This window comes from Pogoniulus pusillus, chromosome 5 (assembly GCF_015220805.1).
Source record: "Pogoniulus pusillus isolate bPogPus1 chromosome 5, bPogPus1.pri, whole genome shotgun sequence".
In the NCBI taxonomy this organism is placed as follows: Eukaryota; Metazoa; Chordata; class Aves; order Piciformes; family Lybiidae; genus Pogoniulus; species Pogoniulus pusillus.
The window spans coordinates 12,025,519-12,053,394 of record NC_087268.1 but is presented as its reverse complement, the minus strand read 5'-3'; the positions used below and the strand labels follow the sequence as shown (position 1 = coordinate 12,053,394).

Genomic DNA, 27,876 nt, shown 5'->3' with positions numbered 1-27,876 from the left:
TCAGTGGAAGAGACAGGATCTGAATTTGTAGCTGTTCCAAAGGTCACACATTTCACTACTAACACAGTGTAGGTCACATACACCTACTCAGACTATGTCACATTGACTTTGGACTGTCTTGCTAAAAGGTGCTCAGGTCCCACGGTTTTCTATGGGTTAAGTACACAGTTAAGTAAAGCACCCTGAGCCATGCTCTCCTGAATAGGATGGTTCCTGATACAGAAGTTAGCCGAGGATGTGACATATAAGCACATTTCCAAGTGGCAAGTCAGGTTTTGAATTTGCTGCAGAGCAGTTCCTCAGCAGACCTGTGTTTCTAGCCCATGAGAAACACAAGAGCCTTGCTCAAAGATTCCAATGGACTCTGATGACACATGAAGCTTATCTCATCACAATTTGCACTGTGCTCACATTGAAGCATCTGCCAGGTCCGCAGCTTTGCTGTGTTCATAGACAGTCATAGCAAAATTAGTTCTGCATGGAAGTCAATGCCCTACTTCTCCGGGTGGGCTGTTTCCATGCCAAACCAGAGTTTGAGACATTTGGGCTCCACCTCATATCCAACCAAGCCAAACCAATCCAAAAGTCTAAAGGACTAATAGGAGCAGTGAATTTCCCATTCTTGCCTAGTTCCCTTCTTTCTAGGAACTGGCAGCATTATGTCACACATATTTAGGCAAAAGAGGGTAGACAAAGACACACATGATCACATTTTACTGCATGTTACTAATGATGGAAAATGGCAACTTCAAATAGAGATGTGATTTCAAATAAAGTAGTTTTCAAACTGCTGGGATGTCTGTGACAGTTGTACTGCAATATGTGTCTTGCTCTGTACAGTAGCTCTGCAGCAAGGGATCACAGATGGTTTGTGGTGGTGGGAAGACCCTGCGCTTACAGCTTGCAGATTTACTGTACTTGCAGAATTCCACCTTAAAAGTAATTGGACGTGTCTATAACTCAGAGGAGATTTGCTAGGCAATGACACATTGCACTTGGATCTTGAAGGATAACATCTGGAAGCCAAATGTTAGAGGAGATATAAAACAGCCAGACCAACAAACCAGCAGGGCATTTCTAAGCCAGGAACATCCTCAGAATGGACTTGGTCCTTCTCTGTGTGTTCCTGCCTCTAATGACCGTGGCATGGGGTCAATACGGTGACTATTACTATGGTCCCTACAACTATGGAGATAATGATGAATGGGTCAATGTGTACAGGCAGGGTTTCAACTTCCAGTGCCCTCATGGGCAGGTGATTGTGGCCGTCAGGAGTGTTTTCAGCAAGAAGGAAGGTTCTGACAGACTATGGAACTACGCCTGCATGCCCGCGGCCCAGAGCCTCGGTGAGCCGACAGAGTGCTGGTGGGAAGAGATCAACAGGGCAGGAACTGAATGGTAGGACACCCCTAACCATCCCCAGAGGGCACAGCCCCAATACCCTTTTGGAACGTGGGTGCTAACACTGCAGTCACAGCAGTGCCAACACACACGAATGCTGTTGCAACCAGTGGCTTCACTGCCCTGAACAACTGCCTGAAGCTCGTTAATCATGATGCATGCATGTAAAGTGATCAGCATCACATCTACCTTCTCTGTAGCAATTTCTTGCTGGAGGGTCTCAGTGTGCTTTACAAATGCTGTGTCACTTGGTCGCTCTCAACCTCAGCTGCAAAGGGGTATGACCCTGATATAGTTTCACAGATGAGAAAAACAAGGCACAAACCTTCAGTGAGGAGAAAGCCCCTCTTGAAAGGCCACACACTGGCACAGTGACTAAACTGGGGAACACACTGTAAAACCCCTCACTTTGTCCTCCCGCTCTTCTCACTAGAGGAAAAAAAAAAAAAAAGGAAAGAAAGAAATTAATTCTGTGTCTGTATTGCACCAGCTCTTCTCTTTGTGTTTTTTGTTGCTAAGCTTTTTGGCTTAGGCAGAGTCAAAGGCTGTTTTCTAGTCCTGCTGGTATTACAGGAGCCAAAACCCTACACTAACGAGTGATGATGTTGGCATAGATATGCATTGTAACGATAGCAGAAGATTATGTTAATTTGTGAATACAGTCAGTTTTGGGTAACTAAACATAACATTTTCCATCAACCTCAGAAGGAAAGGTGATCAAATTTTATGGCCACGATCATTTCTGGAAATATATAGTAGTGCTTCATGTTTAGGCAGCGGATAACAGGTAATTCTTTTTTGTGCTTGCTTTTTCTCATGAAATGTGAAACATGGTTTTGGACAACTCTGAGTCTGAACTATTCTTTGGACAGAATGAAATGAATGCAAGAATATTTTCAAATACTTGAAATGTTTTTAGTGCAGCAATTGCAGTGTGAATTTTGTACATTTCATGTTGCATGGGAGCAGGCTAGCAATGAAATATGAAGATTTGGTTTTTAAGTAATGCCAAATTTTGTTCTGGATTATTCATACTTTTAACGCATGATACATTCCTATGGCTGATGCAATTGCTAAGGGAAAAAAAAAAAGACAACTTTGAACCTATACTTAATAACTTTTGAAAAAGAACTGAAAAGGAAGAGAGCTGCAAAACAGGCAGAAAGAAGACACTGTGATAATCCTGGGTGATTTCTTACTTTTTCATACTTTGATACAATTTCTACTTACTGCATAGTGATTTTGAATTAGACCTTTCCATTGTTTAAAACAAAATTATCATTCTTCCCGAAAGTCCCTGGCAGCAATTGCTCAAACTCACTTCTCACAAGCAGGATGCTGCTTTAGTCTGTACAGAATGTTTTCTTCTGCTGCCTGACCATTGGGCCATACTCATCATCATGGTCCATATACTTAGCACAACTACATCCACAATGCATTACCTGATTTTCTCCACCTCTTAAAAAATTGTTTCCACTTTGCCCTCTTTCTTGTCTCATTTTTTCCCCCTATTGCCAACCCTATGTTTTCTCTAAATCTATTTCTTTTCCAGCCCCTCTTTAATGTTTAACTCTGTTTCACTCTCTTTCATTTCCTAGCCTTTGGAGTTATTTTAGGGATTTCTTTCCTAGCTCACCCTTCCAGTCCAACATCCTCACATTTGTCTCCTCTGCATAGATTTCTTTCTTTCTTTCTCTCTTTCTCTCTTTCTTCTTTCTGCTTTTGGGGGAGAATACACCAAGGTGATTAGACAACGCATACCCCTTTGCAAAGGTGAACCTGTGTTCTTAATTACTTGGGCTCTTTCCATAAGTCCTAGCTAGCTGCACCTGATTGTGTTCTGCAGTTGTCTGCACCTAGGGCTGAGCTAGTTGCTTCTGCAGTGCTTCAAGCACCTCACAGTAAGGCATGTCCTTGCTGTGCTCCGATACTCTGCCCAAGAACCCAGTAGGATCATTCCAGACTGGAGTGAAAATGTAGGCCAGCAGCCAGCCAGCCTGGAACATCTAACTGCAAACTCAAACCTCAAATTAACGTGACAGCATGAACGTAGCCTGTGGGACCTTTGAAAATACCACAGTTTCTCTCCTGGTAATCTTACTCTCACATCTTCTTTCTTCCATGCCCAGTGCTCAGTGCTATTTGGAGACAGCCCCAATTCTAAAGAGGCATGCTCAGTAATCCAGTGGAACCACAAGTACGAGTTGCAATCTGTACCATTTGTTCCTGCTTGGCCACCTCTGTTTCCCTGCTGATCTCCTGACAAAGCAGCCTGTTGGTGACCAATAGCTAGGTCAGCACTCTTGCTGGACATTCCCCATCTGTGTTAGACGGATTGTAGTATTTCTTCTCAGCTCTGCCTCACAGGGTATTTTGTCTCATCCTGCACGTCATATTCAGGGAGATGCAGCAGCTTGCACCACCAATAACTACAAAGCCACCGAGTTTTTCTTAACATTTAAGCTACATTTCCTCTGCTGTAATTGAGGCTTTTCATGTTTTTCCCTACCTGCCCTCAGGAATGAGAACAAGCACACTGCATCCTTTGTTAAATCTCTTTCACTTATAAATAGGTAGCAGCTCTGCCTTTCTCTCACCCATGGACCTTCACCCATGCTTTTGCTTTCAGGCTGAATGTGTCTCCATTCTGGTTCTCCCTTGGAAATTTTACATTCCAACACTTCTACACAAGTGCTGATGATACATACAGCTCTCCTCTGAATTGCCTCCAGTTTCTCAGCAATGTTCTAGAAACTATAGGCAGAATCACCAAAAAATTACCTCTGACAAATGGTGTTTATAGTGTTTCACAAACCACCATCCTTGAATGTTGTACCACCATCCTTGAATGTTGTGCAGCTCACAACAGAGACAAACTTAAGAGAGATTTCTTTAGAAAAGACATCAAGAGAGAGCTTTAATGAGGAAATGAAGTGGGAGCATAAAGCAGAGAGAAGAAAGAGTCTAAGTCATTGCTTTCCTTAGCCATTAATACTGGTGGGTGGGAATAGCAGAAATAGATGTGGGAGACTTAGAGGTAGAAGAGTTGAGGGTTGGAGGGCAGAAGGGAACCACCAACAGAGATGGTTTAGGCATGTTTGTTTCCTACACTAACACTAGGTAATATATGGACTTCCAGGATTAAACTTTTAAGCCTTTGCATCTTACAGATATGGAAAAGGTCATTAAACAGAAAGAGGGCAATGACACAGATCCATGTCAGGCATCTCATCATGCTGCCATGGCTTCTGCCCCCTCCATCATCAATGAAGAGAAAGAAGTAGTCTGAAAACTGCTCTCTGGGGCACCTGATCTCTCTCCAGAAGCAGACTTATGAAGATCAAACCCTTCTGACAATTGCCTAGAATGACCTGCTGGCATTTCAGAACAAACAGAATGTACAGGTGCTTTTTTAATAAATGCATCCCTGAAGTTAGGCAGGTACTTTCATAAACTTTAGAAGAGAGCATGTTCTTTTGTGTGCTGAATGGACTGGAGAAACCTGTGAACACATTGCAAGACTCAACAAGGAAAATTTTACCATCAGATAACAAGGGATACCTTCTCAGCTTCATTTTCCCGTGAACATGCTTACAGCAAAGTGTGTGTGCAAAGGCTTTCCTGTATCTCACAAGATCCAGCACCTTACTCCTGCAGAGAATAGCTGCTAACCGAGGTGCTATTCAGGACTGGGAGCAGAATCTCTTTCTGAATAATTTAGAAATTCTCATATCTGGAGTAAGCAAAAGTCTTCAGAACAACGCCAGATTCCATAGAGCCCTTCTAGTGATTTGTATGCTGTGACATCTCAAGGAATCTTGCCTTTTCAGGTGGAATAAACCTTATGTTCTTAGCTCCATTTGTACTGGAGGAAGGCTGAGCTTAGGTAAATATTTCACCAGCTAAGAAAATGTAAGGTCTGAGTGATGGTGGGTTAGAGTGTTCTTCATTACTTTGCTGAGTACTAGAGAGTAGTCTCTGTAGACCACCCTTTAGCCAAGATACTTAAGAAAAACTATTTTTCTTGCCAGAAAGCGATTGTAGCAAAGGACAGGGATCACACAAGTGAACAAAACTCCACAAGTGAAAGACAAACAACTCTTCTTTCCAGGAGAAATTGTTTGTTTTACACAACATTATACAGATGGAAGCATGCCATATCCACAATCTATTCCCATAAGGCACAAAGCAGAAACAGTTCCAGGCAAGTGGTATCTAATGCATGTTTATTGCCTCTCTTCCATGTTTAGACTTCTGAGAAAGTGTTTGGATGAGACTTGGATAAAAACAGATATTTGGATTCTCCATCCTCGCTCTCCTTTGCCTTCTAAGTGCACAGACAGACACATTTATGGATCCTTTGAGCTGGCACACAACTCTCCTTCCCACAAACTGGGTGCAAAAAGATAGGCTTGTGAGCAAAGGAAGTGTCTGCAGGAGCCTCCTGTTCAGACACTGGAAGCACACCCCAGTACATCTGCAAGGAACAATTTTTGTTCTCATCCTCTGGCCAATCCCAAGTCTCAGAGCTGAGGCTTTATTACTCAAACCTGGTAATCAAGCTGCCTTTTCAAAATGTTCCCATTTGTGCCATCTATGCAAACAAGGGGTTTTTTTTGTTTGGTTGGTTTTGTTTTTTCTAAAGCCCAAAGTTTCTGTTAAAGGGATAGCTGCACAGCTGCAGTGCACTGAATTCAGTGGGAGCATCTGAGGAGAAAAGAGATGTTTCTGTAGATAAAGAAGCCTCATGAGAATCTGTCAGGAAAAAAAATAACAGGACAAACGGGGCTTTGCCTTCACTTTGGGTGGAGAGGAAAATGAAAAACAGCACTGACCCCTTAATGAATCAAAAAGATAGACAAAAATGAGAGTAAGGTTGCCTTGGCATGTGGAAGTAGCAACACTGCATCTCACCACCCCACAACAGATAGTGGAGTCTCCTTATAGAAGTGGCCATTGGAGACTGGCACAGCCTAAGCAAACGTGGAAAAGTCATTCCCTTTGTATGAGTGCCAGACTTTGAAGTGTCCTGAGCCTGCCCTCAGCCACTTCTTTCTCTCCACTCATCTGTAAGAGATTCAGCATTAAATTAGCTTTTATCATGTGACTACATAGAAGCTAACACTGCAAAAATAACTCAGGAGAGCAGGACTGGGCCTCCTCTCCACAGCTGTACCAAGAGGAAAAGCTTTGGATACTTAAAGAAACAGATTTTGGTGAAACAAGACTGCAAGAAAACATTATATCTAACATTCTATTTAAAAATGCCTCCTACACTCTTAACTGTGATCTTTCTGATTGTGTGAAGCTGGGCCACCTCTCTCCACCTCTCCTCCCAGGAAGACTGCAGGTGAATGCAAGCAGTGCTGTTTCTGTTGGGTCAGTTTGCTGTGTTTGACAATCTCTGTAACATTCATTCATTCTGCTGTGAAAAGCTCTAGAGAAACAGCTTTAAACTAATTAATGGTGCAAGTTTTATAGAGGCCATCTGCTGTACAGCAAAACAGTAGGATATTTTTGAAGTACATAGTATAACACTCTTGTGTTACCCTGTTGCAAGGAAAAAAATCACCCTTAAAAGACCATGACCCAGCTTTGAGTCAAATTCTGCACATTCCAAGAGAACTTCAGAAAGTTCTACCCAGTCAATGCAACAATTACCCAGGCAACTCTAACAGCACCACTTGCTGCATCTTGCCTTGGACTTCCTTGAGTGGATTTGTAGTGAACGAGCTCCCTTTTTGAGTTATTATCCTCAGGATAACACACTGCTCAGGCTATATTCCTGAAGTATCTGAGGCACAGGAGACCTCACAGGGAGGTTTATAGCACAGCACCAGTATTAGATGGAGCACAACACTCTGAGGCTTTGTCTAGCAAAGAGCAAAAGTAAGATGTGGGCATAATTATGAATTATCACCACAATTATTAATTATGAATTATCACCACAATTATTGCTATTGCTCAAAACAATTGTACTGTTGCAAGTAATATTTGTCTTCAGTCTGGCAGGCAACTGTTGAGTCAATGAGGTACACACTTGCTTCCCCAGGTTGTATAAATGTTGGAAAATAACATAGTGCAATTTCAGTCAACCTGAGGGTGAAAATTTGTGCATGGACCCAGCACCAACATACACATTTTTAATTGGTTTGTTTGAACCCTGCTCTAGTTTGCTATCACAGATAGAGAGCAAGGTTCTCACTGGTGAACAAGGAAAGCAATCCTAACCTTAACTGAAGTGATAACATGGATGCATAATTTGCTATGATACAGATGCCATAGTGTAACTCAGCTGTACAATACTCATTAACCAGTTTAGAAGAAGGTTTGATGAAGGCTTTCCTCAGTAATTGCAGCAGGTCATGGAAAGTCTCAGCTACCATATACCCTACACAGAACTCATCCAAATATAAGGCTGTAAAGTCTACTTACTTTCTATGAAACACTGCAGGCATTTCCAGCAGATGTAAACGAGGCCAGCTTCCCATTCCACAGCACCTGACCCTCTCCACTACTAATCTTCCCACTCCTCCATCTACTGGCCAGCTCATCTCCTCCCAATAAGAGATCTAAAAGGCAACTCTACATCCACTACTTCAGGCAACTAGAAAAACAAAACAAACTATCCATTGCCAAGTTGAAACCCACACAGTCCCAGACAGTTTTTCATGCTCTTCTGCATTCACTTAACTAAGAGGAATCTCCCTTTCATCTTAGCAGTGTTAGGATTCCATGACTGAGCACTCAGGGACATTAACAGAATGGTCCAGTGAAAAAGGCTTTTTTTTTAATTCCCCTCTTTATTTGCTTGGCCAAATCTCCGAGGTCCTGAACCATTAGCTTTTATTCACTATAATGGCTGGCAAGAATTGCTGTAATAGGATTAGTGAAATCAGGAGAGAAAGAAGAAATCTGGACATATCAAGTGTTGCTTCCAGATTAATGCATCTGACTAGAAAGGTGTTTCTTTCCCTTGAAGAATTAGTTTCTGTTTGTAGGAAAGAGGCCAACTGTTAAAGGAAAAGAGGAAAAAAAAAGGTTTTATATGAGCTCATAAAGTCAGTGCTCCAATTTCTGAGAGCATGTCTTCATTTTTGGAGAAATATCTGGCTTGAAAACTGGAAAGATCAGGAAAAAAAATCTTCTCTCAAATCTAAAGAAAGGTACTTTGATGCCACTATCATCTTTCTTTTCCTGAACCAAATAGTGAGCTTGAATGACAGATTTCAGGACTTTGTGTGCATGAGACAGAAGTAGAGAGGGAGAAGTGAACATGACCTTAAAAGCATATTTTAACTTTTACTGTGAATATTTTAAAATCAAATTACAATTTATAAGACATGACTTATGTCCTCCTGTGCTCCCCCATCTAAAAATAATTTTTTAAGGCAACTGAAAACAGTATTTTTTGATCAAACTTTTCATAAGAAGGCAGAATCAGGATGAAAAATGATCAAACTATGCTAAAGTTTGTGCTTGAATATATACACATGTAAATATAGCAGCTTTATGTCAGCTACATGCTTTTTTTCCAAACCACTGTAGAGGGAAGGGTTCATCAGTGACACTTCTCTCAAAACGAATCTTCCCATCAATTCTGGACTATGTTAATAGAGAGGCCAAGTAAATAAAAGGTTTTGTTGGGCAAAGAGGGTAGGAAAGAGGTCAGGATTTCCCAGGCTGAATGCAAACAGGTGGGGAGAGAAAACAAAGAAAGAACCTCTCATAGAAGCATGAGTAGAAGCGCCAGGTGCTGATTAGTGGGGATGAGAAATTGCAGGGCAGTGCTGAGACTCTGAGAGGAAATGTAAAGGAAAAATAAGAGTAAAATGCTCTCACAATTGCACCTATGCAAAAGAGCTAGGAAATCCCCCAGAGGCAGAAGAACCTGATCAGTGAAAATGTAGGTAACTGGGAAGCTGAAGTATCACAGAATGTTAGGAGTTGGAAGGGCCAGCCTGATCTAGGGTAGGGTGTCCCTGCCCATGGCAGGGCAGTTGGAACTAGATGACCCTTGTGGTCCCTTCCAACCCTGACTGATTCTATGACCTTGAAAGATCATCTAGTCCAACCTCCTTGCCAGATCAAGATCACCTAGAACAGATCACACGGGAACACATCCAGGTGGGTTTTGAATGTCTCCAGTGAAGGACACTCCACAATCCCCTTGGGCAGCCTATTCCAGTGTTCCATCAACCTCACAGTGAAAAAAATTTTCCTCATCATGAAGAAGACAAAGAGTTTGAGTTTTCTTTTCACACATCAGTGCTCATCTTGCAACAGGTGCAATTATTCCCTATATTTCTATCAACCTCTCTTCCATCAAGATAACACCAATCATCTGCAGCTATCCAATATGCTTGCACAAAGTCTTAGCCATATGTTCCCATGGCCTATATGCCAAAAAAACAGAGCAACTTCCTATCAAAGTCCTGCTAAAATCTTCTGAGTGAGAGCCAAGCTGCCTTACTTGGTGCGATACCATAGCAACTCAGCGTCTCCATCACTGCTGTATTCTGAAGGTCCTCAAAAGAGTCTCTCAAAGCTGTGTGGCCCCAGCAACGTGGGAGATGCAGACATACAAACAAATGTAAACACTGTTGTCTGAACAACAGAAAACACCCAAAGGTATAAATGGAAGAAACCTCTGGTTCAAAGGTGGAAGCTGAAAGTTATGCAGAGGAATTCATCCCTGTACAGGTCAAAATTGATCAGTTCTTAGCTTTTGCATCTAAACAATTGATCCTCAGGCTTTGCAAGCACTGACATCTGTATGCACAAATGAATGACTGTCCAAACACCAAATCCTGCTAGATGATGTGCTTTTCCCTTCTGGGAACTCCAGGCCCATTAGAATAAAATATAAGGTCAATAAATGAAACCAGGCAAAAATTTTGGTATTTCCTAATCATGACGTTTCTTTTGTAACTATCTTTTGGATATATCAATGTATTTGATTTTATTATATTGCAAGGAAGGTTTGCTACAGCTGTAGGTGGCCAATTTCCTCAATGAAGGGGGGAAGGGGGGATAGAAAAAAGGGGGGAAAAAGAAAAAAGGAAGACAACAGAAGGAAAGGAAATGGAAGAAACTGAATTTCTATAATTTTCTCCATTGGGGAAACAATGAGGGTATGAGGTATTGAAAGAATGAGCACTCAAGAGCTGAGTTAACGAGCTATCTGTTTTGATGCTACCATTATGTTTGGTCTCCAGGGAGCAAGCTATTCAAATTGATTATCACTCAAATTACTTTCTGTATCAGTGTCCAGATGATTGTAGTGTGTGCAAAAAGAGAAGCACACACCTCTGCCCTTGGAGACCATGCCTAGTCTACTTGAAAGCAGTGATTCACACAAATGACAGAACTCCCCAATACAAACACAGCATCAAGCAGCAGGCTTTGCAACATGCAGTCATACATTTTAGGTCTTACAATTTGGTAACATCTGCATCCCAATTTTCCTCATGTGACTGTTATCAAATGATGATTTCCTCACAAGACCATAATGCTTTTGATGAAGAGTGACTTCTGTGGGAGACAGGTTATTCATAGAATCATAGAATGCACAGGACTGGAATGGATCTCAGGAGGCCATCTAGTCTAACTTCTCTACAGGGGTATCTTTAACTTGATCAGGTTGCTCAGAGCCCCAACAAGATTTTGAATGTCTCCAGGAATGGGGCCTCCATCACCTGCCTGGGCAATCCATTCTACTGCTTCATCACCCTCACAGTAATGAGCTTCTTCCTAATGTCCAATCTAAACTTACCCTGCTCCAGTTTAAAACCACTGCTCCCTGGCCTAGTGATACACACCTTTATGAACAGTCCCTCTCCAGCTTTCTTGTATGCCCCCTTCAGGTAAAGCTACTATACGGTCTCCCTGGAGCCTTCTCCAGGCTGAACCCCAGTTCTCTATGCTTCTCTTCATAGGAGAAGTACTCCAACCCTCAGATAATTTTTGTGGCACTCCTCTGAAACATCTCTATTAGGTCTGTGGTTTTCTTATGTTGATGGCCCCAGAGGTGGACAGAGTACTCCAGGTGAGGTCTTATCAAAATCACCTCTCTCAATGTGAGGAAGAAGTAAAATAATAGTAATTGCTGAACTTCCCTCAGAAAATATTTTCTAAGGCTTTTTTTTTTTAAAGAAGCAGTGGGAGAGAAAATTACACCAGTGAATCCCAAATGCTCAAATACCAACAGTCAAAGATAGAAGTATTAATGTACTATTTAGAAATCAGACTCATGATTTATAAACAGTTGAGAATGTCAATACCAGAGCAATCTTCTTGCCTGACTAGAGTACTGGAATGATTAAATACTTATTTTGAAATGCAGCATAAATGTTAAGATATTATTAGTTAATTACAGGCTGCTTTCTTATACAAAGTGGTTAATCAGTACACAGCAAGTGCCTACAATGCTCCTCGATACAAACTCAAACCCTTAGCTTCCACTCTGAATCAAAAATTGTAAAACTATTTGCAGAAATGCTTGAAACTAATCTAATATCATATTTTGCTCTCTTTGTTTCTCCTCTTTATTAGGTATCAAACCTGCTCAAACAATGGGCTGGTGGCTGGTTTCCAGAGTCAGTATTTTCCATCTGTGCTCGACCGTGAATGGCAATTTTACTGCTGTCGCTATAGCCGGAGGTGTCCATATTCATGCTGGTGAGTGCAGAAAAAAGCCAAACCTCTTTGCCCTATCCCCTCAGCAGTCTCTTTAACAGGCCACTTAGCCCAAAAAAAACTTAATCTGAGAAAAAGTTAACTGTGTTGTCATAGAATATAATCATAGAACTGTTGACTTCGGAAGAGACCTTTGAGATTGTCCAGTTCAACTGCTCACCTAGAGCTCACAATCCCGCCACTACTGCTAAGCGACCTCCACTAAACCATGCTCCTAAGCACCACATCACATGCATCTTTTAAATCTCTGCAGGGGTGCTGACTCCAACACCTCTCTGTGCAGCCTGTTACAGGGCCTGATAACCCTTTCTATGAAGAATTACAGGGCCTGATAACCCTTTCTATGAAGAACCTCTCCCTAATACCTGACCTGAACCTCCCTGGCACAACTTGAGGCCATTTCTATTTCTCCTGTCACTTGCTGCATGTGAGAAGAGACAGATCTCCACCTCACCCCAACCTCCTTTGAGGTAGTTGTAGAGTGTGATAAGCTCTTCTCCCAGCCTCCACTTCTGAAGGCTCAACAACCTCAGTTCCTTCAGATGTTCCTGATAAGTGGCTAAGTTATTTCCAGTCAAGTAGAAGCATCTCTGCACTATGTGCTACAATGACTTACAGGATTCAACTTACTGCCCCAGGAAAAATATCCTCTGGCTGACCAAGTAGGGATTTTTCTATTTCTAGTGTGCACAATTTGCTCCCTCTCCCAAGGCTGTTTGAAGACCAAATACTGAATGAACTACCAATCATAGTGCAAACCTAAAAAACCCAGGTGATCTCACCTCAACACAGTATAACAACTGTTGCTGGAAACCTTTTAGAGATTATGGAAAAATAAGCTACATATCCTGAGCTTTCCTGTGTTCCCCAGTGTGGTTTCTCTAAATTGAGAAAGAAGCACAGCAGCAGCCTGTGTAACAAAAGCTCTTATTGCTCCCATCCATTCTGTGTAACAGAACTCATGATTTTATTCTCCAGGGCTATTAATCCATCCATTCCCATAGAATAGCAAAGAATAACCTGCCAGGTCTTTTTTTCTTTAAAAAAAAAAAAAGAGAGGGAGAAATGTGTGTGTTTGTTTCCAGAGTTTGGCTTAGAACTAAACTTTCCACTGAGATGCATACAAGCTGTTTATCTGCCCCTTAGTCTTACTTCCCTGTCTGTCTACTGGCAAACACAACAGCAGTGCCTTGCTTTGCATCCTTCAGTCTCCTTTCAGCCAAGAAGAAAATAAATGTGTTATCATCACCATTTTAAAATATTTTAAGTGCCAGGAACTCTGTTAGAAAATCTTTGAATATTCTTCTGCTCTCTTTCAACTGCCTACTGATGTTCTCTACCTGGGGGTTTATTTACACATCTTCCCAGGTTCTTCCCTCTAAGGAAATCTCACTAAGTTTTGAGCACTTCTTGCAATCTTTCTTACTCCTCTAATATCACATGTATTTTCAGAGAGACAACAGAAATCTTCTCTGACCTCTTCTGTTGCTGTTGACATTTCTGCTTCCCTCATATGTCATCTTAACACATGGGAACCGCTTTGGTTCTGCACTTAGGGGCAGGACTGCAGTGCAGAGGGATATAAAGATAACCTTTTTCTCTATGAGGACAGTGAGATGTTTAATTGGTGAAGCTGTGGAGGCACCAGCCTTGGTTGGTTTTCAAGACTTGACTGAATAAAGCCCTGAGCAGCCTGGTCTGACTTCATGGTTGATTTGTGTTTGAACAAATGGCTATACTTAAGTCATGTTGAGATCCCTTTTCATCAGAGTTTTCTTGTGATCCCAAATAGGAGATTCCTCTGCTGGAGGGACCACACCGTGCAGGAAAACAATCCTCTCCAAAACAGTGGTCTCCTGCCTCTTGTCTGCTGGGAATTATTTCCTTTCTGCTTTATCCCCTTTATCCTCCCTAAACAGTGTCTGAGAGAGGGCTAGTTGTTATGCTGACATATAAACAACATGAATTGCAACGTGATTGTGTGAAACCCAATGCTTTGGATCAGTTTCACCACTACAGATGTGACTTGTCGGAGTTGTTAAACTCCAGCATACAACAACTAACATTCCTATTCCCTAAGAGCAGGAGATTTTACGCATGACTTCTCTTCCTTTGGCATTCCCAAGTTACTGTCACAAAACCTTGTTCAGACATCACACTTCTGGTCTGTTTCTTGCACTCTATTTAAGATGCATTTGACAGAGACAGTGTGTTTCCCAAACAATCTACAAAGCCCTTCTGAGCTGCCAGGTGTAGTACCTCAAAATGCATGTGCATATAAGATACAATAAATATGTGTATGCATGTAGAGTATCATCATTGATTAGAGTTTCTGCCTCAACCTATAATGGTATTTGTTCTATTCCAGAAACTAGCTGTCAATAAACTGAGGAAAGGCAGCTATTAATATGCTGCTGACCCCTCTGCTGACTCCTCCTTCCTGGTTGAAGCAGATTCATTTCATGCAAGGCCATCTATTAGTACACAGCTACATGGAAAAGTAACACCAGGAAAATATGCAATGACTGTCGTGCCTTGTCAATCATGCATCACACATAGCAAAATCTATATTCAAAGACAATCCCTGTTGCAGAATTTCTGAGCAGCCTTGAATTTTAATGTGCAATGAACCCTTCCTAATGAAACCAAATATAGGCAGAAAGGCTTTTTTCTTTAAGAAAACAGACAATATCGAAGTGCAGCACACCTCTTTGGTTTAAATTAGCTCTCACCTTGGGTATTTGATCTCTTCCTCTTCCAGTTGTCTCTCTGGCAAATACAAACGCAGCAAGAATAGTTGATCCTTATACATGATTTCGCTCAGCTCTTCCTCAGGACTACACTCCTCCTGAAGAGTGGTGGTCTTCCCTACAATGAACAAAGAGAGTTTTCCCCATGTTTATTAGAATTTAACCCTATTTTTACTGCTGGAAGATTCTTGTGTTTGAATCTTGGTAATACTTACTAGGGTACTGATTTATCACACCATCATGGTCACTAAAACCTGCACTTAATCACTTCACTGCACATGTTAAAAAAACAAATACCCTTACTCTTAGAACCTTTTTCATTCTGTTTCACAGCTCATCTTCTCCACTATTAATTCCCAATTTACCTGTACAGTAGGTCCATATTAAAACTAAAGGCACTAATCTTTTCCAGTCTTACAGCTTTGCACTTGATATTTTAAAATATGTGGTTTTTTGCAAGTACTTTGCTTCGTTCCCTACCATGCCAAATCTTGCCACAGATTCTGCACATTTCTACCATACTGAAAATAATTAACATTCCTCACAGGAGGCAGAAAAGCTCCCATTATTTAACCTGCCTAGAGACTGCTACCATGGTAAAATAAACGGTGTGTTGACCCAAACTACCAAGGAAGCAGATGCAGAGACGGGGTTATTAAGTGGCCCTGTTAGAGCTCATTTTTTTCTCTCTGCTAGGGAATTGGAAGTTTGACTCCATACTCTCAAAAGCAAACACATTTCATAGAGCAGCTTCAAGTCTGCATAGTTTATGACCTGTTCTCCTCTACAAACAACCAGCAGCCCAAGATCCAGAAGGTCTGTCTGGAGCTGTGGCTGCCCTGTCTCACAGTGACATTATCCAGACAACAATTACAGTTTCCAAGAGTTATGAGACTTAAAGAGCTTATTTGTTTCCCTGACTCAACCTGCCACCAAAGTCATATTAAAAATGATGAGATCCTTTGCAGGTTTCTCAGAGGTTATAACATCAGAGATACAAATCCAAGAGATGAACTCAGAATAGATGTGCTAGAAACATACACTTCTGGACAAAAACAAACAAATAACAATAACAAACCCACAAAGGGATTTAGCTGATGTTTTTTTCTTAATATCCCATCAAACATAACCTTACAGTTTGGTCTCAAGGACCATCTTCCATCTTAAGAGAAGAACATTTGGTTAACAATGGAAAGCTGGCCCACGTTCACTGAATGTAATGTGCAGGCTCACAGCTCTTGAAAAAAAAATCTCCTTTAAGGAAAGCTGTATCTTGAAGCACTTGCAAATAACATCCAAAACAGTAAATCCATTCAGGGAACAGTCCTTGCCCTTAAAGGTCAGCAAGTTAATGTCAAAGCTTATGTTTTCCTCTAGAAGTGGAACAGCTCCTTCTTTTGGTTGTGGCATTGTTAGAGGAAGAGTTCAGCAGCAAGGAGAAAAAAGAAGGTGAAAGAGAAGCCATTCATCTTGTTAGCTCTGTAGCTGCACAAGAAGTGGAAAGCATAAAGCCCCCTAAAACAACATACTGGGCAGTACAAAACAAGTATATTCAACAGCTGGAGCAACAAACCATGAGCTGTGTTAAAAGACTCACTTGGTTTGTCAGCTTGATATCTGAAAACAAGGCATACCCACAGTTCCTGTGTACTTCCCTAAGGGACTGGCTCTACAATATTGATAAAACCATTGGTATGACTCCATCTTCTTACTGGAAAAAAGCATAGATTCATGGCAACTGTTTCTGCAGTTGATGGTTTAAAGAGTGCTAGGGATCACTGCAGATTAGTACAAGACATTCTTCTCAGTACTAAATGAGTAACTCTGTTTTCTATTAATCCCTAACATAGTGATTCCTCACCATGGAAAATAAACAACATCACTCATTTCAGACCAGAATAATAACAACAGTAATCCTGTTAAAAAATTAATGCCCTTTTTCAGTGCATTTCCTACATAGAGTAAGATTTAGAGGATTACAGTAAAGTACATTAGGAAAACATGGTGATGGGTGGGGTGACGCAAACCAGGCAGAAGATAAACTATCCCACATCAGCTCTATACCAGCTAAAATCTCTATTATGGAAATACCTTTTTCTGTCAGGTTGCCCCCCCATCTCCTCCACACATGCCAAGCCACTTATATCCCTCCTCACAGGCTTTACCTATTTCTCCTCTCCTGACAATGCCCCATGCACTCCAGCCTCATGTCCAAACATCATACACCTGATATTGACCTGGATCTGCAAAGCTGGAGCAGAATTTCTGTATTGATTCATTCAAATAGATCACACAGGTTGAAAATACTACCATATAATCAATCATAGAATTGTTTAGGTTGGAAATAGTAACGTGAGACCTGATTTGAGAAGCTATTTTTCTCTCCTATGAGCCCTTCCCCAAACTTGACACATTTGTACATACTTGGGTTTAGTAAACAATCCCACTAAATGCACCCTGCTAGTCCCTACACAGATCCTATGCCTCTTTAGAGTTCAATTGCCACCAAATTACTCAGTGCTTAGGTCCCATGGTAAGTATGACACAGATCTTCTCACAAGTTACTATACAAAGCTCTCTTCTAGAGCCTTCCCTCATGCACCCTCTTAGGTACCACAAGTACCAGAGCATGGCTCTAGAAACCTTAGGTCACCCCCGAGGGCAGCAGCAACTTTATCTTAGCACTTAGAATTCCCAACCTTCTCACTGCTCTCCGAGCCTAGTTTTCCTTTTCTAAGAGTTGAAGTGCTTACAGGGCTTACTGTGGACAGCTCTTCCCAAATAGGTCTTGCCCTTGGGCTTGGACTATCTTGGGAGTCCAGACTTCATGGGTATACAAACCCACTAGGGCAAAAGATCTCCCTTGCTTGTTCCATGACTCCTCCTGGGTATAAACCAAACACTGCCATATGTGGCTTTCAAGTGTTGCCAATAAATAAATCACCTGTGTGTAGGGCCCTGATTGGTCATTCACAACTGGTATGCATTAGCAAGTAAAACATTGGATATTTTCAATAAAGCACTTGAGAAGGAGATTGCTTGCCAAGCCACAACAAATGCTGAGGGAATCTCTGTCCTTTGCCAGGCAGACCACTTTGATCTTTTCCCCCTTCACGTAGTGGATACCCCTGTGTTACACACTGAAACATCTGTCAGTACAGCTATATTTCGTGCAATTTACCCCAGGATTCCAAAGCCAGGGTTAATAGAGAAGGGCTGGGTCACACCACAGAGTCTTGCTATAAGGACAGCCACATTCCTTCTGAGGATACAGTGCAATCCAGATGACCTTGAGATGTACAAGCTTAAGGGAACAGCCTGTTAAATGAGTATAGCAAACATGAAAGAGAACTCAATTAGACAGACCACACAGATCCAAGTGAACTTGAACATTGCTGTCAGAGCACTATTTATAATTTTTCTTTCCAGAACAAAGGGAGTCAGTAGGCATCTGTCTATATAACAAGACAAACTTGAGAGCAGTTCAAGCCCTCAAATAATTTACTTTCAGTAATTGCATATATTTGCTTTTCAAATATTTCTTAGTGATGGAGACTTAAGAGTCTGCATGGTAATATGGAGAAATTGGTAGAGGGAAATGACAGCAGGCAGGAAGAAAAGAGAGGGAATCTAAATGAAGGCTCCCTACTGCATCCATTCATTTCAGAACAACACTGCCTATTTCTGCAAAAGATCTGTGAGGCTCTCCACAGTAATTCAGAAGCTTGTCATCAAATTCACTTTTCAACTAAAAGGCTTGTGAAACAAGCTCAAACAACTGACTCTCAGTTCTGTCTCTGAGTACAGCTGAAAGTGGCTTTATAGCCTTGTGTTTTACAGTCTCATCTGCCCAGCACATAGTGCTGGTCAAGATTACAGAGTATTTTCCTTGCTGAATGCCAAACAGATGTTATGAAATACATTTGGGGAGACATATATAAACACATGCCTTGGTGTTTTCTACTACTAATAGCCTAAAGAAGCCCCAAATCCTAAAGTTGATAGGCGAATGTAAAATGAAATCCTGATCTCAGAGCTGATCTTGCCACATTTCAAAAAAACTGCTATGATCCAAGAATCTTCGAAGTTGTGACATCAGAAACTCAGGTTTCAAACTAGTAAACTAAATATCTGGAGTCTCTTCTAGCTGAGGAAGCAGCCACACCAAACTTCCCCACTCTCCAAAACAGTGTCCACACTCTGTCAGTTGAGAATGGTACCTACCATCTTATAATTCAATAGTTCTGAGTCTTTCCTATTTGATTTGGACTAAAGCTGTCCCAGAGTTCATGTCTCAGCAATTAAGTTAGAGTCTCCAGAAACATTCTCTGCTGGTGCTTAATTTGCTAGCATGTATAAAGCCCCTTCTTGGCCTCTGCCCCTGGATCCGGAAATACTGACTGGTTCCCAGATTCAGATCCATGGCTTCACTGATTTTGTAGCCATGCAAAAAGACTTCCTCAAGGTCATTATTTTGATGTTAGAAAAAGGGATAAAATACAAATCAGATAGTAGAGATCAGACATTGTGAAGTATGCTCTAGCTCTCATCACAGTTCTGGGCATGAGTACAGGGTCCCAAAACCAGCTTTTTGCAAACTGGAAGGCTTTCAGGAAGTTTGCTATACAAAGGGTCCGGTTTATGTTCAGGTTAAGGTTCTTTTCTGAGACTCTAGAGGTGTACTACAGATTGAAATCGTAAGTTCTCTAAGTGTAAAGGTATTCTAATCAAAGCTGTAAGATGTCTCACACTGGAAAATAAATCTCTGAGAGGAGATATCCTGGAAGCAGAAATTATAACATCAGGCTTCAATCAAAATAGCAAATAAATTAGGTTTGCCGTGGTTTGACAGAAATACATTCAAGTGATGGACTTTAGTGTAGGAAAACCCATCAGCTAACAAGTGTGTTGCTGTGAGAAGCAGCTTTTTTGTAATACTTATATTTGTCTGGGCCAGAGCCAGTTCCCTTAAAATCCATAGTGATTGCATTTTGGATTTTTCATGGAAGCTGGCCTGAAAACTGTGTCTCTGCTTTTTCCCACTTGCAGAGCATATTGACAACCCTATTTATTCATCCTAACAATTGCTTGTGTACATAGATTCTTCTGTTTCTTCTAGTCCTTAGTGTCTCTCTGCAAGACCTGTGAAATACTGCCACTCAATTCTTATCAATGGCACAGCAGTGCAAGAGCTTTGCAGATCCGTGGGTCCTTAGTCAGAGCTCTCACAACAGACACTGATCAGGCCTGATCTCTGCTTCTCAAACACACTTGGAGATGGGTGTTCCATCCGTTTGATGACTGGCTTGACCAAAGGACAGAAGGTGTGAGAACAGGATATATTTAAAGAGCTGACTCTTGAGACTTCAGGATCTTATAAGGCCATGCTTGAGTTTTACCCTCAGTCACATTTTTCCTTTGTCAAGAGACAATTATTTGTTAGGAACATTGTTCCAACCGAACAATGTTTTTCTTTCACTTTCCAAAGCTGAAAAATGATCTGAAATGAAGTCCCATCTGCTTTACACAGGCTACGTAAACAGCATAAGCATTAACAGAGCAATCCAAAAACCCATTTAAAATATGCAGAGCGGTGCTCATTTCAGAGCAGTATTTTTGTTATAGCAAATTCTTCTAATAGAAAGTAGCCAAATATTCCAGAGTGCCTCAGTTTTCAGTTAAGTTTCAGTTTCTGAGCACTCCAACAGTTACTGGTTTGGGCTCCAAATACTCCCAAAGAGTTTAATTTAAAAAACGTAAAAGCATCCCAATAACTCCTGTTAATTATAGTATTTAAGCTTATACTCAAACTCCATCAGGTTTAGAAAACATAAGCACACACAGGAGTGCTCAGCTGGGATGTGTTAGGATCACCTTTGAGAATCATTCAAATAGATCTGCTGGCCTGAATTAAGACAGAGAAACTGTTGCTGGGTTTTCTGCAAAGCTATTTTAACTCTATTGGCCTCACCAAGAGTTGAGTTTCTTATTTCCACATGGACAGTATCTCCCTGACAAGGAACTTGATTCTTCCCTGTGCTTTTCCAGAGTGAAAACGATACAACCCCACTAGAAACTCCCACGTAAAATGGTGTAATACAAGGAAAGAGTGAGTGCCAGGTTTCCATTCCTGACTTCTAACATAATGTTGACTTAAAGCACTGTTCATGGTCTGAGTCCTCTCCTGCATGTGGACATTATCTGTAAAACCAGTACAGTATTATACTGGCTATTCCCAGGAAAGCAGTAACCATAATTTGATTAAAAACTGCAGAGGCACTTTGAGCTTCTTAGATAAAAGGCACCACACAAATATTGTCCAGGCCCATATTTTTACGTTATAAACTTGGCGGAAAGTGGAAACAACAAAGAGAAATGGATTAATTGCCCCATTTACTTAATACAATTCATAAATTGATAAACGCTTATAGTTGTTTGACTTGGCAACATTTACTCTACAGCAGGAAACAAAACAGACTCACAAGAGGATGAAGCAAATCCCTGCAGTAAAGACATTAGTAGACAAGCTTGATGTTCTTGCTCAGGCTGCTTTTATCCCAGAGTTGCAGATGTAGATCTACAGTAAGGACAGTGAAACACTGCAATAGGTTTCCTTCTCCCTGTAAGTGTTCAAGGCCAGGCTGGATGTGGCCCTGAACAATCTCGTTTAGTACATCCCTGGCCACAGCAGGGAAGCTGGAACTAGAAGATTTCCAAGGTCACTTCCAAAACAAACCATTCTATACTTTAATGATTCTATGTATATATATGTAGTACTCCAGCTTGCTCCTAACAACCACTGAAATTTGTTCACATAGCCATGTGAATTAACTGTGTAGAAGAGAAAGACAATCTTAAAGGTGAGACTCTATCTTGTAACACTCTTAAGAACTTTCAAAGAAGCAGGGAAAATTTACTATCTGAATTGCATTCATTCAGTTGGGCTTTTCTCTAGGATGGTAAATTATGTTCTCTTCTTTTTCCCTCGTGTCAAGGTTAACAACAGAATACCCAGGACACTATGGAGAAGATATGGACATGATGATGTACACTTATGACTACTACATCCGTGGGGCAACGACAACTTTCTCTGCTGTGGACAGGTTTGCTTTTTGTCTGTTTCATTAGAAACTAAACACCAAGGCCTTAATTTCTATTTCCCCCAAGCACTGCATGGCTGCACATCATCTCATGTAATACTCAGCCTCAGGCTTGTGTTTCAGAGCACCAAAGTTCACAGTGTGTGTGGCTAATTGTCCTGGATGGTCTATCAGGAATAAGGCATCTTCATGCACAAGGGGATCTCTGCCATGTCTATCTGAGTAGCAAAATGTATAGCAGTGATGGGCTTGGCTAAATGTGAGCTCTATAAATTGTCACAGATATTCAGCACTGTTTGTCACCTACTTCTGGTTGGATCATCTTTCATCTAATTCAGTAAAAACTCAGCCTAAACCCCTTGTCATTTCAGAAGATGAGGGACTGATTTTAACTCACTTTTGTTGCAGAGAAGGGAATCTGCCATCATACAAAGACAAGCCCATACAAGCTGCAACGTAAACGTTGTAAAGTGCCCAATCCATTGCAACACAATTCTAACAGATCTGAGGTCATGTCAGGAACTAATGTAACAACAGTTTACATGCATCCCTTTCCATAAAACTATTTGGTCAGTCCTGATCACTATCTGACATTTGCCAATCCTCCTGAGCCAGGTCCTATGGCTAGAGAAGTTGCAGTCATAGAAATGAATTCATAATTGCTCTGCTCAGCTAGAAGAAGTCTCTCCCTCTTTATTGTGCAGTACTGCAAAGTTTTAAAATGTGGCCTTAACATGACCCCCACCATGCTGTTCTGCCTGGGACTAAGGAGATCTTCACAGAGCAAGTTTAAGGATAGTGTGAGCAGCCATTGAAAAACGATTGTGGGAGAAGGATCTTGACTCTTTCCTTTCAAGCTGACCTCTAATACATCAACTATGAGCTGCTTCTCTGCTGGCATCTCAGCCCAGTGCATTAAAGCATCGATTATCAAACACAGCAAGGACAGCAAGACAAGGGGTGCTCACTGGCCTATCACTGCCATGACTGCCAGAAGAAGAGGAGAAAGAAGTGGGAGTTTAAACAGATCAACATTTCAAGCTGTCTCAAATAACCCCCAAGGGAGCCATGGTGCTTTTGTCACTGTGATGCTCTCAACTTGATGGAGTTTACTAGGAATCCCTCAGCTAAAAGATTATCTAATGAGACTTCTCCAGAAATAATAACACATCAAACTGCTGAAGCTCCAGAGCTACAATTTTCTGACTAAAATCTATTAGCCTGTTTAAATGGAAGCCATGTCTGCAAATTGTTCCTGCGAGTGAAAGAGTAATTCTCACAGTTAATTGACTCAAAGCTATTTATCTATCCCTTTAGATTAAGAATGTGCAAGGTTGAAAGGGAAGTCTCTATTATGTTGCTGTCGTTTTGTTTTGTTTTTCTCTGAAATATTCTCCACTGCTATTCTTAATCCTTGTTTTCAATGTGTGTGGCAAAGAGTGGGAGAGATAATGCAGGCAGTGCGCTCTCCTGCAGGCACATTACAAACTCTTGGCAAAAATAGCTTCCAAAACAAAACAAAACAAAACAAAACAAAAACCCACAACAACCTCCCCCCCCCCAAAAAAACCAAAAAAACCTGAAAAAGCAACCAACCAACACCAAAATAAAACCCCAAAACAACCAACCAACAAAAAATTCCCCCAAAACAATGATAAAACCCCAGCCAACCCAAACGACAAAATGGCTTCAAATTAGCTTCAGCTTGAATGCTGAAACATGTAAGTGATGATGGCTTGGCTACCTCATGGAGCTTTCTTATAGGGTTGTGGTCTGGTCTTTCACATCCAGAGAGCACCTCATGGGTACTCACATCCTGACCTGCAGCAGGTTCCTTGGACAGACATGTTCCTTGTCTTTACCAGACATGTTTGGTAAATGCCAGAGCTTACCCCGATGTAAGCTGCATAATGTATGCAGACTGTCATAAACTCCTTTCTTTTACAAAACTTCTCTGAGCCATTTCTTTCTGTGATCTGAGCAGCCAGTAACTCAGACATCATCACTGAAAAGCAGGTTGACACCCAGATAACTCCAGCAGTAACTACATTTGAAATGCCTGGACAAACCAGACATCTATTGAGTTCAGCTGAGCTAAATTACAGAGTATTTTAGATCCCTAATAAGTTTCATATGACCAAATAAAGAGGATTTTGTCAAGCCAATTATGAATAGGAATTCATAGAATTTTTTAACTGAATTTGAAACAGATTATTGGGCAACGTTTGGAGATAAAAGATATTTTTCCTACAGCATCAGAAATTCAAATCTGGCAGCACATAATAATTGGGAATTAAAAGTGACAATTCATTATTGATTCTCCAGGCCAAAGAAAATGCATCAAGTTGACAATTTTGAATAATCTTCCAAAGGAAGCAGTGGACTCTCCTACACTGGACAGTTTTAAGGCATCTTGACATGGTGCTGGAACATATCAATTCAACTATACTATTACCTAGAAAGATTGGACCAGCTGACCATTGGGGGTCCCTTCCAAACTATCATTCTGTGATTCTGTGAATTTGAAGGGGTCCTATAAACTGGTACTAGGGATCTGCAAAGGTATATCCATGTATGCCCTAGCATAGGCCACAGAGGCCAGTTCCTGATGGGCTATGCACTCCTTCAGGAAAACTTGTAAAGGATCTACAAATTGAAACTGGCTGGTAACTACTGAATTAAACAAAGAGCTCCAATGGTACAAAGTAAATGCCTGCATTTTCGAAGTCTGGATGCTTATGCTTAACTTAAACACAAATGCTGGGGTTTGGTCAGAGTTGAGCAGTCTGAAATAAGGGATGAGGGAAGGGTAATGTTAGGTCATTCTGATAAGGAGCATAGTTGCAGGGGCCCCTTGAAGTGGGCTGGCAGAGAGAAGCTGGTTACATGAGGGGGATTAAGAGGCTAGTTGGTCAGCTCTGCCTCTATGCATGCGAACAGCCCATGTTTCTGTTATTTGACCTACCAGAATTACACACACTGTATTAGCTACTATACAAGCACCACTCTTAGCTTCAACAAACAGAATCGACCCTAGGTATCATGTTGATATGAGCTCATGTCATTCCGGTCTCCCACATGGACTTTATAATAATGGGAAAATAAACCAAACATCAAATGCATAAACCTATTGGGTTTAGTCATGTACATATGTGCTAAAACGACCTCAAGTTCAAGTTTTAACTACAACTTCATAAAGAATTCTGTTCTAATATTTTAAAGCATGTTATTAATTCAGGTAATCTGAAATACACTTATTTTAAATATGACTTTTAACTTTAAAGTATAATGATATAGAAAAATGAACTGATCCTACCTTTGGAACTAAAAGTCTCCCTGACAGTAAGCGCTAGTTTAGAAGACCTTAATTCTGATAACCCACATATAAACACTTATATTTTACTTTATTTTTAGTCTCCCAGGTTAGCCTAGTGACCAAAAGAGTAATAACTGTCTTTGAAGAGTATGCATATAGCCTAAATGAGGACTTCCTAAAATAAACCTGAAAATGAATCTTGCATTTCATTACCTCTTGGTAATAGTTCCATGAAGAAATCACCATTTAAAAGCACCTAGGTAAGACCTAAAGAAAACAACAAACAAAAAAAAACCATAAACCAAAAGCAGACTTGCTGATGAATATGCGACAGACTCTGTTCCAAATGCCATTCCACATAAACTGGTGAAGTGGTGTAATAAACTTCCAATCAGTTAATGAAAGCTGAAACAAGATGCTTTGCACCTACACAGTGCTTAAAAGACAACTGATCTTATTCCAGGATGGAGTCACGTAGTCAATGAAACTATGTAAAGCCTTAACAACTGAATCGGAGCTCAGGTGTCTTAGAACATCCCTGAAAGGCATCAGGTTCTGCATTAGTTTCCTCACCATTTGTAACCAGCTACCAGAAAAACAGGATTGTGCAGGGGCCTTGCAAAGCAAGCTCTTTCTGAATCTTTCCAGCAACATTGCCTGTACCATGCCTCAGGTTTAGGAGATCACTATTAGTAGAACCCAGACTTTCAGAAACATTTCCCAGCACTACACTTTACTAATGTAAATGACAGCTGACATCTACAAGAACTGTACATTAGACCTAAACTCCTGTTGGCCAATACCAAGCAGCCTAAACTGAACATTTGCTTCAGAGCAGGACACTATTTGATGCTCCGAGCTCGCATGTTTTTATCAGGGGAAAATTTAACACACAACAAACCAAGGCGCAAATTTGCAGCCTGTTTCAGCTGTTGAACACTAAATCACTGGACTCTGCTGTTGAATCTTGCTGCTCCAGCTATGCTACCTACTAACAACTGTTGTAGGTAACATATTGCTCTCCTGAGAATGCAGACAGCCCCTTCCTCACAAACCAGGAAGAGCATAAAATCTCCTTACACTCATAAATACTGCCCTTCTTAATATGAGATTGGAGGAGATCAAGGATAAGATGTGCATTTAATTTCTCTCACTATTGATTCCTTCACATTCAATAAATAACACAAGCTAGAAGATCTAGTAGTGGGTAGAGAAAGGAAAAAAAATAACATGACAATAAATTTTGGCAGAACCATCCTTTTCCTCTTGCTCACTAATTTAAAGTCAATTTAGGATTGACCACCATCAAGAATCATTGTCTTCTGAAGGATATTCAGAGAGTTAATCTTCTTACCTGGTAAGGGAGCTTCAAGAGATTATAGCTATCAGACATATTAAATCTCCTTCCAGCCCATAAAACCACAAACCACTCAGAGGAAAGTCAGCTAATGGCAGACATATTTTGTTGCCACAGTACCTGGTGCAATGTTATTCTTACTTGTCCTGTCTTAACTTCTGAACTTCTGGCTGATATTTCTCTCCTCTCTCTTTCATGCAGGGATCGTCAGTGGAAGTTCATTGTCTGCAGGATGACAGAGTATGACTGCCCATTTCAAAATGTTTAAAAAGCTTGAGTGTACCACACTTGGAGAGCTTGGGCACACACAGGGTGGGAGTAAGGTCCGTGTTTACACAAGAAGGGTAATTAGAGTCACAAAAGATGTACCAAGTCTCATCAGCTGTCCACTGAAGATATAATTCTTCTCCCTAATAAAGCTAATAAATTGCCAGCTCATGTGCTTGCAACAGCAGTTTTGGGAGATTCCTTCAAGCACTGGTAGTTGTACCCCCAATTAAAGCTGCTTATGATGTACATGTGTATGATTCACAAGTCTACAGCATATGCACAGTTACCTTCTGTATCTCTCTATGTAGCCCTTCTGAACACATGCACCTTTCTTTCAGATAGCAACTTTACATTAATTGCTTCCCAAAACTCTCACTCCAAATGAGGTGGAAATAGACTGTAAGTTTTCCAGCATCCACCAGACTTCCCTTTCTTCTACTTTGTATTTGGTCTACAGGCATAGGGGAATTCCAGATATTTACAACATTGAATGACATCAGTACTTGATTAAAATGAGAGTAGATCCATCAATAAAGACAGAAGCCTAACCCAACAGAACTCCGAGTCTTTTATATAATCTTTAAGGCTTCTAATGACATAGCTGTCCAGGAGCTCTGTTCTGAGGCAGGTCAGAATACAGTAGGTATGTGCTTGTCAGAAGTTTACTTTTCAGGTGGACTGACTGGAATTTCCACTACGCATGCTCTTGAGAATATATTCTTGGCTTAAAATAGACAAATAAAGCTAATGACTTAGGTGACCTCAGTTCTTTCAGTCTGTGGATCTCATTCTCTGTAAGGGATGACAGTGTTTCACGACTGCACATCACTCATGCAGCTGTAACCCAACAAGAAAGAGTATTGATCTCATCCAGGAAGATCTGAGGTAGGATTGTTGGGTTTGAACAAACCAGAATTTAGGGCTCAGTTCCTTAGCTGATGAAGTCAATAGTAAATTTAGCAGTTCCTTCAGAGCCTTCAGCAG

At 40.9% G+C, this 27,876-nt stretch overlaps 1 protein-coding gene across 1 annotated transcript; it reads left to right on the top strand.

Annotated features, from left to right (window-relative positions):
* Positions 1-1,091: 1,091 nt before the first annotated feature.
* On the top strand, positions 1,092-27,657 carry DPT (dermatopontin). The gene is made up of 4 exons (XM_064143225.1): positions 1,092-1,398; positions 11,956-12,081; positions 21,845-21,952; positions 26,824-27,657. The coding sequence occupies exons 1-4, from the start codon at positions 1,100-1,102 to the stop codon at positions 26,888-26,890; spliced, it is 600 nt and encodes a 199-aa protein (XP_063999295.1). The 5' UTR covers positions 1,092-1,099; the 3' UTR covers positions 26,891-27,657.
* Positions 27,658-27,876: the final 219 nt, after the last annotated feature.

Excerpts from the sequence above, each read along its gene's own strand:
- DPT (XM_064143225.1), top strand. The coding sequence starts at position 1,100 with ATGGACTTGGTCCTTCTCTGTGTGTTCCTGCCTCTAATGACCGTGGCA. Across the intron at positions 1,399-11,955 it reads AACAGGGCAGGAACTGAATG|GTATCAAACCTGCTCAAACA; the intron begins GTAGGACACCCC and ends CCTCTTTATTAG. Across the intron at positions 21,953-26,823 it reads ACTTTCTCTGCTGTGGACAG|GGATCGTCAGTGGAAGTTCA; the intron begins GTTTGCTTTTTG and ends TCTTTCATGCAG.